General features: G+C 50.1%; 1 protein-coding gene across 2 annotated transcripts in view; it reads right to left on the reverse strand.

Moving 5' to 3' along the window:
- Nucleotides 1-2,237: 2,237 nt before the first annotated feature.
- SYNGR1 (synaptogyrin 1) overlaps nt 2,238-10,978 on the reverse strand; it is a 27,349-nt gene continuing 18,608 nt past the window's right edge. Inside the window, exons 2-4 of one of the 2 annotated variants that reach the window (XM_026657583.2) lie at nt 8,844-9,081; nt 6,188-6,333; nt 2,238-3,160 (exon numbers count right to left, since the gene is read on the reverse strand). In XM_026657583.2, coding sequence (XP_026513368.1) covers nt 2,942-3,160; nt 6,188-6,333; nt 8,844-9,081 — 603 coding nt within the window. In that variant the 3' untranslated portion in view covers nt 2,238-2,941. The other variant, XM_026657584.2, reaches the window with a different exon arrangement.

Here is a 10,978-nt window from a genome sequence, read left to right on the forward strand (position 1 = left end):
GCTTTTGCTCGGGACGATGGAGTGAGAGACTTGCCCAGCTCCTCTTTGTGCTTCAACTGTGACAGGGCCTATCATTTCCTTCCCCTCACCTCCACTAGCTGCTAGCCATGTGCCACGTACAGCGAATCACTGGGAGAGGCGCCAATGAGGAGGCCTGTAGACAATATACACACACAGGCACATAGATCACGCAACAGCTGGAGTCTCAGCTCCCTCCCATAACAGCTCCTCCTCTGTTCAGTGCCCGAAGGTGGGAGCTCTGAGAAACAGCCCTTTAAAGATAGACACTGCAGATAAAAACATGTGTATAATTGTGTACAAAGGAGGGGATTCCTCACTAGACAGTTCCTCCCCCCATTTTGGGGCTGCATCTCCCTATTTCTCCTTCCCCCGCATTTGGGGAGGGGTGTGTGGCCGGGGAGGAAGCTAGTAACCTAGATCAGTGGTTTTCAACCTTTTTTCATTTGCTGACCCCCTAAAAAAATTTCGAATGGAGGTGCAGACTTCTTTGGAAATCTTAGACATAGTCTGTGGACCCCCAGGGGTCTGCGGACAACAGGTTGAAAACCACTGACCTAGATGTTTTGCCCTGCTCTCCTGGCAACCCAAGTTCAATTCCCAAGCCTGGCAGGAACTAGGAGTCCTAACAGTAAGTGCTCTGCACTGCAGGGCCGCCCAGAGGATTCAAGGGGCCTGAGGGTAAAGCAATTTCAGGGGCCCCTTCCATAAAAAAAAGTTGCAATATTATAGAATACTATATTCTCGTGGGGGCCCCTCCGGGACCAGGGGCAAATTGCTCCACTTGCCCCCCCCCCCCAGGCGGCCCTGCTGCACTGCCACCTAGCAAACCTGTGTTCCATCCTTGATCTCTCAATTCCTCAAGGTGCTCTGGAGAGTGGCCCCATGGTTATTGTTCTGTACTATCATACTGCCCTGGTTCTGCTCCTGATCCCTCCATCCTAGAGGCTGTGAGCTCTGCCCAGCTCAAGTGTGGTAGCCTAAGAGTTAATATTCTGCACACCCATATGAGATACCTAAGCTTTGGTTCCTGGCCTCATTTTCTTAGGGCTTGTCTACCTGGGGAAATTGCCCAAAATAGTTATTGTGGAATAGCTCCCCCTGCGGACACTCTATTCTGGAATAAAAGTCACTTGTAGTCCAGAATAATTGGTGTACTTCCAAAGCCGAGTAAGGATTCTGGGATAAAAAAAAACATATTTTATTCCAGAACAGAGTGTCCACACAGGGAGCTATACTGGAATAACTGGTCTAGTCGATGTCCCGGTGTAGACAAGCTCTTAGGCTGCCAGGAGCTAGGGGCTGAGGATGGAGCACTGACATCTCTGAAGAGCTGTAAGATAAACAAAGACCATATTTCAGTGGGAAGAGAGTGCAGCACGGCCCCTCCAGATTTTGCAAGGGCAGGGGGAGATGCTCCCCATTCAGCTCACTTAGCAGAGCTGCTGTTTAAAGATCCCTCTTAGGTTCCCTGATCCAGTCTCAGTCAGGATAACTTTGGGGCAAACACCAGAGCCCAGCTGCTGGGGCTCTTCTCATTGGTTACACCCACTCTAAGAATGTCTAGACACCAGCTGGCAGAAAAGCAGCAGTATTTCTTTCCAGCAGGGCGAGAAGCTCCATTGGGAGTCCTGCCCTGTTTCTCTGGGCTCCAGAGAGCGTGGCACAGATGCCCAGGATGATCAGTCTAGGAGCACAGAGAGGGTGGAATCTCTCTAACTCCACCAGGGATGTGGATTCAACAGGACTATAGAAATGAAATTCACCTGTTTGTCCCTTTCGTCCTGCACCTTTATACTGGGCAAAGGCCACAGCGCTCCCAGAGTTGGCTGGCAAAGTTCCCCTTCAGCTGGTGTGAAGCTGGCTTTTCCCCAAATCAGCCCAGTGCCTTCCTCCTCATCCCGTGCTAAGCCAGTTGTGATCCCTAAGCGGAAGGAGCAGGGGACCAAAGGGAGTTCTCAGGAGTTTCTCTCAAGACATCTTCCCCACCCTGAGGGTGCAGCTTGGTTCTGGTTCTCCCTAGAGGAACGCAGTGTTAACCTCAGAAGGGTGCTTACATGGGGATGGGGAAATGCCTCCAATCCAATCGCCTGGGGAAAGAGGGATTCTCATCGCATAGCCCATCCAGTCCAGTCCAGATTATTCTCTTGGTTTAAAATCTACCAATGTCTTTGTAGTTTTCGAAGGTGCTTGCAAAACTCCACCCCCACACCATTTTCTCTTTCAACCCCCCACCCTCAATACCACTCCTCCCTACACCCCTGAAGATAAACCACCAACTACTTCCCATACAGTCTTGTACTACTGAGGGGGCAATACCCCATGGGACAAAAGGGTTGTGATCTGCCCCGTTGCTTGCACATCCACCCACCCCCTACCCTTGCACGCCTGCATGCTTGCTCTGACCTCTCCCTCCCTCACACACTCCTCCCCCATCTCCAACTCTTCCTTACACACACACAGACACACACGCATCCGCTCCAACACTGTAGGTGCCACCTTCTCTCCCTGCCCGCCAGAGCCGCTTGAGCGGTCCCCCTGTTATCTCCACCTCTTAGGCCTTTGCTTCCTGCGCTGGTGTCCTTGTCACCCTCCCCTGCCCACCAAAAGACTGAGCTGGATTCTTGCCCAAAGCTGCTGCTCACTCCCAGGTTGCCAGGGGAGCTTTTGCCGAGACAGGGACAGACTTGGGAATACACAGTTTGGGTCTGGTGGACAATTCAGAAGGAGGGAGGAGCAGTTAGGGATTTTTTTTTCTTAAAAAAAACCACCAATAAATAAAAACAAATGGCCCAGAAGGCTGGAGCATGGCCAAGGGCCACCTGTTGCGCTGGGACACACCTGTCTGTTTTGTGCCGCGGCCTCCCGCTGGCAGAGGGAAGGGGGCGGAGGGGAGGGGCACGGGAAGGGGCACCAGTGTAGCTCAGTAGTTCTGCGTTTGGTACCCCTGTGTCTCAGCGTCAAAAGCGTCTACCGGAGGCGGCTGCTGGTACGTCCCCACCGTGTCTGTGGCATCGTCCTCGTTCGTGTAGGGGGCGTAAGGCAGGCCGGAGTCCTGGCTTGGGTCCGTGTAGTCCTGGGAGAAGAGGGCCGAGTCGGCACCAATCCGGTAGCGCTGGTATGCCAGAAACGCCTGGCCCACCTTTAAGGGAGGACAAGGGGAGACGGGAAGCAGAGAGAGAACAAGGCAGGAGAAAGGGAAGGAAACACGCCAAGGAGGAGAGACAAACAAAAGCCAAGTTAGTAGTGGTTAAGGATTAGTGCACAAGGCATGACTGGAAATCATTGGTTAAACACACCCAAATGCAAGAAGAGTTAGTGTGCCCCATGGAGAGCGTGAGCCCAGGAAAAGAGAGATAGTGCGCGAGTGTGCCACCCGCTGCTTGCACTTGCTTTGCCCAGGCCCACAGCAGTCGCTGGGGTATGCTGGGTCCATCCTGCCCAGCGACGGGGTTCAAATTGTGCAGGCATAGACGGCCTGCAGATATACATGTATAACGTCCCCTCCCCAGCCAGGTGATCTGCTTCACGTCTACCTCAGAGGTCTCGCTCCTTTGGGCTGGATCTGTGACCCATTTCACCTTAGACCCCACTGGAGCTCCAGACTGACCCGCCAGAGGGAGGAGATGGAAGTGAGGCAGTGGCTGTTCCCATTAACCCTTTCACTGCCAGTCATCCACTGAGCGACCCACTACGCTGCCAAGAAAAAAAATCACAGGCCTTGCTAGGGAGGGGAGGAGAGGAGAGGGGAAGCAGATGCCTTCCCTCCGGGAGAGCGGTTAGAATAGGTCCAGCCTTGTTCCTGCTCCCTGCCTCTGACATTGCTTTTGGAATGCTCTATAGTGTGACAAGGTCATTGGCGCTGGGGCTTATTGAGGGTCAGGGACCAGAGGGCTGCATTCCCGCAGCGTCCCAGACATGTTTGAATGGTCCAGCCACCCAGGGACCATCCCAGCGTAGTGAGTGAAAGGGGCAGAGGAGTGAGAGGAAGTGGAGATGGGAAGTAGGGATTGTGGTGAGGGGAGCCCTGCCTGGCTAAAATATTAAGACTGAGCAGATTCCAATAGAAAGGGATACAGGTGTTATTCAGCGTTAGTCAGGTGTGGGAAAGTGGAGGAGGAGAGGTGGGTCACTTCCTTCCAACTCCCCAAAGGACAATTAACGTCCCATCCCAGTTCCAAGGCACATCGCTTCTCTCTCCCCACCACGTCAGCTGCACCGACATGGCAACGTGCATCTGTATTCTCAGCCCCTATCCCCCACCCCGATCCTGGGAGTTGGAATCATCTGCACTCCGACCACCTCCTCCCCTATGCACACCCCTTCCCCGCCAAGGCCCTGGGGGAATGGCGCTAAGCGCCCCCCTGGGGAATGCCCCTAGGGCAGTGGTGCGGGGGAGCTAGGGAAGAGAGTGTTGTATTCTTCCTGAAAGCTAATGTGGCTGAGTCTCCGGAAAGCCAGAAATGTCAGGAGGCCCTGTGAGGAGAGAGGGGTAGGGGATAAGGAGAAGAGTCAATGAGGGAGACAACCAAACAAAGTCACGCGACTGAAATAAAAACCCCAAGAGACACCATTAGACTCCCCTTCCTCCAGCCAAACAGGGAGAGGAGCTGGACCCACACCTTCCTCCTCAGGCCTTTCATCTCATGGCCCTCTCTTCCTGTGGCTGAGGAACCCTGGTCCGTGGGGAGAGCCCTGCAGTGCCACTCATTGGGTACGTCTGCACTGGAGCTGGAGGCATCATTTCCAGCTCCAGCGGATGTACAGGCGCTAGCTTTGATTGAGCTTGCGTGCTAAAAATAGCCATGTAGCAGTCATGGTGCTGGCAGTGGGATGGACTAGCTCTCGGAGTATGATCCTGCCCTGGATCCTAGGTACTTACTCAGGTGGCTAGCCCATCCTGCCATGGCAACACTTCTATTTTTAACACCCTAGCTTGATCAAAACTAGCATGGGTATGTCTGCCTGAGCTGGAAACTACACCTCCCACTCCAGTGCGGACACACCCAGACAAAGTTTGGGAGGATGTGGCAGGTGTTGCTCTCCTTTGCCGCATCTCTCAGGGGGTGAAGATGCTGCCTCCACAGCTCTTCCAGCCCCTGATTTCCACCTCCACTGACAGCCCCATCTGCACTAGAACTACAGAGAAACATCGAGTGAGAAGAGCAGATTCTGGTTGAGTGGGATGGCAGCTATGCCACTGGCATGATCTTATCATCTGCGTACCACACATTTTCATTCCTAGGAGTGTGTTGGCTGCTATTTTGTGCGGGAGGGTGACACAGTATCTTGCAAAAGACAGACACACTGTGCTCTCTTGTGCAGACTTTACTTATGTTCTTTCTTGTTTTGTTCCATCTCTTTATTTGAAATAAAAGACTGAAAGTACAAGGAGGCTGTTTGTGTATGGAAAAAACCCAATAGGTTACATTAAAATGGAGCCCCAAAATCTGGACAAGTAGAGAAACTCCCTGGTGCGGGTTGGGGGATAAAAAGGGAAGGGAAAGGAAGCTCTGGGAAGGGTCCAAACAAATTCTACCATTTTCTTCCTACCAAATGAATAAATGAACTAGGGATGCCAGCATGGGGGCAAACCAGATACAGAGAGGGGGAAGACCATATGCTGTGCTACAGGATGTTAACAACCATCCCCTCCCCCAACACAGCTGCTGAAGCCCCTCCTGATGTCAGTAATGCTAGCAACACATCCTGGAAAGAGAAGCAGACTGTTTGTATGGTACTTATACAGTCCCCATTGCTACAGTATCTGAGCACCTCAGAGTCTCTGCTCTATTTATCCTCACAACACCTCGGTGAGGTAGGGCAGGGCTATTATCTCCACTTTACAGACGGGGAGCTGAGGCACAGGGAGGTTAAGTGGCTTTCCCAAAGTCACACAGAAAGTCTGTGGCAGAACAGGGACTTGAACCCAGCTCTCCTGAGTTCTAGGCTAATGCCCTACCCACTGGATCATCCTCCATTTCTTCTACTGGTCCTCTCCCAGAAGCCACTTCCGCTTCTGTTCCATTGGAAATGCAGAAGGAGTCAGCTCTAGCCAGAGGACCTTCCATCTACAGAGGGCTGGGCTAACCCTAAGTGGGGTGGGAACCGCTATGCAGGGGAGCCCTGATCCAAGGGCCATAATCAGGGTCCCGGCTGCTTTACTCACCCAAGTGAAGATGGAGAAGAAAGAGAAGGTGATGGCTGCTCGGGCTGCATCTGCCCCCTCATTCAGCGGGTTGTTCTCATGCTTTGAAACTTGCCACTGGTTGGCCAGGAAGCAGAAGCCAACAAACCAGAGGAATGCCCAAAAGGCTGGGAAAGGACAGCATTAAAACAAGATAGAGAGAGAGGGGTAGGGTAGGGGTAAACAGTAAATACATTAAGTTTCTCCAGCAATTTCTATCCTGCAAGACCCCCAAGTGTTTTACAGAGTAGGCCAAATTCTGATTGCGCAGTCCCACTAAACTCAGCGGAGCGGCATGGCTGTAATTGAGGGCAGAGCAGTCACTCTGGGGTGTGCAGCTGCAGAGAATACATTTAAGGTATGGTGTGGTACCAAGGTTTTATCAGCATGAGCTTGGAGGGTCACATGATTCACGTGAGTGAGTTCTGCAGGGCCTCCCAAATGAAGCCCTGCAGCCCTTCTGAACCAGTTACGCTACACAATATGGTCCTGGAAGGACAAGTGAAGAGCAGTTTCTCCAGAACAAGCTGCAAAGGAATTGTAGGCAGCCAGACTGAAATTACACAGTGATTGGAATTTGGGCAGGACACCAGGGCTAATGCCTTTACACTTATAAAAAGTGCCATGGGATCTATAATACAGCTATATGATGACAGACAGGCCCTCCGTTTTACATCTCTTCCAAAAGATGGACCATACACACTGGTAATACACAGAATAACAGTGTTCCTGCTCGAGGGACTGGAGAATGAGTAAAGAGAGCAAGACAGCAGCAGCATTTTGATGGAAGAAAACCCCTGGATCACAGCTCCCTTGGGGAGGGATGATAAATGAGCAGGATCAGAGTTCTAAGGGGAGAAAGGAGTGTGGATGATCCAGATCGGAGCATCAGGGCGTGGGAAAGGGGCTGGCCTGGAGTTCCTGGAGGGAACAGAAATTGATGCATTTACCCCCTTTCTGAGGTACGACCAGATACCTTGGGAGAAACAGGCAGGATGTTTGTTCTGCTGTACTGCACTCAGTTTCTCTAACACACTCCCTTCCGCTTCTCTGCATCTCACTGTTATTTATATAGCACTATCGCTGTGCCCTGCCTAGACAACGCGCAACGTTTGCTAAACAAGCAAAAAGACCCCTGAAGGGCTTGCACACTTAAAGGCCAAAAGAGGTACAGGAGAGTGAACAGACATTGGGCCTGATCCTCTTTGCGCAACCGTTTTCCATTGGGGTAACTCCATTGGTGTCAGTGGAGATACTCCTGACGTGAGCTGATGGGAGTTCAGAATCAGGTCTGCAGAACGGGGGTGGATGTCATGTTGGGAAGGCTTTGCAGAACAAGTGATTGTGTATTTTATTTTAAGGGCAAGAGGGAACTGTCTCAGTGCACATTCTTGGGAAGCTGTTCTGGGTGTCTTGGGACTGTGAAAGAAGGGATGAAGTTGAGAGGGAATGAGCCGGACAAAGGGAATAGTGAGGAGCGAAATGTCAGCATGAAGGAGAGCGTGTGTGGGGACGTCGGAGGAGACAAGGACAGATGAATGAGGGAGTAGAGGACAGGAAAACTTTGAAAGAGAGATGAGGGAACTTGGTGCAGAAGATGATGAGACATGGTATGAAAGAAAACAACTTTCCCTGTGACACCCACCACTCACTGAAGCCTCCAGCTGAAGTACCAGGCACACAGGTGCTGCTCTGCAGCTCCAACAAACTAGGGACCATGGGAAGCAGAATGTAAGTTAGAACAGCCCTGGGTGCCAGGAGCTGGGCAGGGGCCTGCAATGCCTCAGAACATGCACAGTACAAAAGTGACTTAAAGGGAATTTATAGTCAGACTATTTAAAATTCTGTGGGGTTTTTTGGGGGGATGGGGTGGGTTCTCATTTGATTCAAACGCCCGGCATTGGAAAGAAAAACCTCAGTTACAAGATGTGTCACCCTCTACTCCTTCAAATAAGGCCCTAGAAAGATCCTACCCCAGTTTTCTGGTCTTCCAAGGAGACCTCCAGCAAAAACCAGGGAAAATGAGACTTGATATTTCTAAAGGAAAAAATAAGGGCAAAAAGGCATCCTTTCAGGCTGTTTTTATGCACCATACAGAATTAAAATAAAGGGGCATAAACCAGATGTTTCTTTCCTTTGCAGGTCATTTTTAAGGCTTGCCATTTTTAATCACAGGAATGCAATTTGTACATATGCTCACATCTCCCACATTGTGTGAGGAATGCTTGAGCTGCCTGTGGTGTCATTATCCCATCATCAAATCATAAGGCAGCAGCAGAGGCCAGAGAGAGGTCAAAGAGAGACAGGGCAAAGAGGAAGAGAATGAGAGGAGGGTGGGGGGAAAAGATGATGAGTTAAGCGGAAGGAGAGGCTAGGGGACAAGAGGAGGAAGGAGAAGGAAAGAAGAGACAGGGAGAGGAGAAGAGGAAAAAAGAGGAGTGGGCGTAAGAAGGGGGCAGAAGGTTGGAGGACAAAGAGGAAAAGAGGACAAGGTGAGGGGGGACAAGGAAGGAGACCAGTCAAAGAGCTCCTGTTCCAGGGATGTCTGGCCAGCTGGCTTATGAAATAAGACAGGTTCCTTCCCTCAGCTCAGCTCCCTGAGGAAAGGGGTTCTATGCCAACCAGCCAGGAAGCTCACCAGAGACGCCGATGTCCGAGAGCACTGCCTTCTTGCGGTCCTTGACGCTGCTGATCTGTGGGAAATAGACGTCCAGAGCCAGGTAGAGAAGGCAGCTGAGGAAGGCGAGGACGCCCACAGTGATGCCATAGTTGCAGGCGTTATGGTTGCGGTTGAAGATACAATGCTCCTCCACTTCAGTGGGGCTGTTCAGGTAACCTTCATTCACAATGGAGCCGAAGACAACAATGGAGAACACCTGAGGAGACAGAGGCAGGAGGAAGGTGAGGACCATGCCTGCCTCCAGACCACCAGGTGACTAGTGCAGTGGAGAAGAGGTCTCCCAAGACTAGCTGGCCCTCATACTCCTCCTCTGTCTGAGCTGCGAGCCTGTCTTGTTAGCTTGTTTGGACTACATCTGAGTCACTTAGAACCATAACTGATTTTGGAGGGGGGTTCTCAACAAAACGAAAAACTGAAAATGGGTCAAATGCAATTTTGAACATCAATATGAAACAATATTTGGAAACAAAGTGTCAATTCCAAACCAAATGGTTCATTTTGACATTTCCAAAATTTTTGTTTTCAGGGTTTTTTTGTTTAAAACTATTTGCGGAATTGGACATGAACTCAAATAGTTTGGTGCCCCCCAAAATGCACTTTTCCGTGAATTTACTATTTGCTAAAAAAGTTTTTGCCCAGCTCTACTTTGGGCAATAGTTGAGGGGAAGTTTACCTGAAAAATGTTACTTTATTTCTAAGAATTGCCTCATAATAGGATATTCTAAACTTATAGTTTTATTTTTATTTTATTATTATTTTTACAAATTTAAGCTAAATTGAAATAGGTCAATCTCCATCTGAAATCAGAGTGCCCACACACAGCCTAGCGCCAGACTAAGGAAAAGGGTGAACTAGGACTGGTTTCATTTCTTCGGTTTTAGTTCTTGGGTAGGCAATCTCTGAGGGTTGGTCTACACTGAAAAGTTATATTGGCATAGCTACATCTCTCACGGGTGGAAAAATCCACACCCCTGAGCAACGTAGTTAAGCCAACCTAAGTCCCCATGCAGACAGCACTAGGTTGATAGAAGAATTCTCCCATCAACCTAGCTACTACCTCTCAGGGAGGATTTACTATAGATGGCAGTGTCTTCACTGAACCATTACAGCGGTGGAGTTGCAGCACTGTAAGTGTAGACAAGCCCTAAATCCTCGCAATCCCATACTCTATAGGCAGCCATTCACCCTCCCACTCCATCCTCCACCCACCAGCTCTCTCCAGATGGCTTTCCCTTCTATTCATTGTTCCCTCCCCCCCGTTTATTCACTTATTTTATCTGTCCAACTTCTTCTCCTGTTCTCTCTTCCCCATTCACCCTCCCATTATCCACTACTCTGCATTCTCTACTTATCTGTTCTCCTAACAATCCTTCTATCCACACCTCCTTATCCTTTCTATCCATCTACTCTGTTCACTACATTCTTCCCTCTATCCAACACATAACACTAGCCATCTGTCTACTAATATTCTCATTCTATCCATTCAGCTACTGACTGATACACTCTTTCCTTAGCTATGGATTTCGCAGGCATTTTTGGACTGGAGCACCGTGGCCCATGGAGAATCACATAGCACATGCAATACATTCACCTCTGGTACTCCCAAAATCACAGCCCAGCCTGCTCCATGCGTATCAGATCACTAACCCAGCAGCATTCTGCCCGTGTGCTCCTTTCATTTGTCCTCCCTTCTCTCCATCAACCCAGAAAAGGTAAGTGAATAGGTGACTGAATGGACTATCTAACCCAGTATGGCCATTCTTATATAAGCTGATGATCACTTTCCTCTCACTTTTTACACACCAGTGTAAAAAATAAAAAGAGTAACTTCAGTGGGTTTCCTGTGGTATAAAGGATCACGTCCTCTGTGCCTGTAGTGCAAGATGGGCGTAAATCTGGTTTAGAGGAGTCAATTTACATCCACACAGAGGGTGAATCAAAACCGAGATTCTGCAATCAGTAGTGACCCGTACAGTGTGCAACTCACTAACAGATAGGTCAGAATTCAGGTGGCTTGTTTCTTGGTGCGGTAGCAACAGGTGTATCCATGTGAACAGTGTCCCCCATCAACCATTAGTGCAGGGAGTGGAGGA

This window comes from Terrapene carolina, unplaced genomic scaffold (assembly GCF_002925995.2).
Source record: "Terrapene carolina triunguis isolate 2854851 unplaced genomic scaffold, T_m_triunguis-2.0 Scaffold247, whole genome shotgun sequence".
Classification (NCBI taxonomy): Eukaryota; Metazoa; Chordata; order Testudines; family Emydidae; genus Terrapene; species Terrapene triunguis.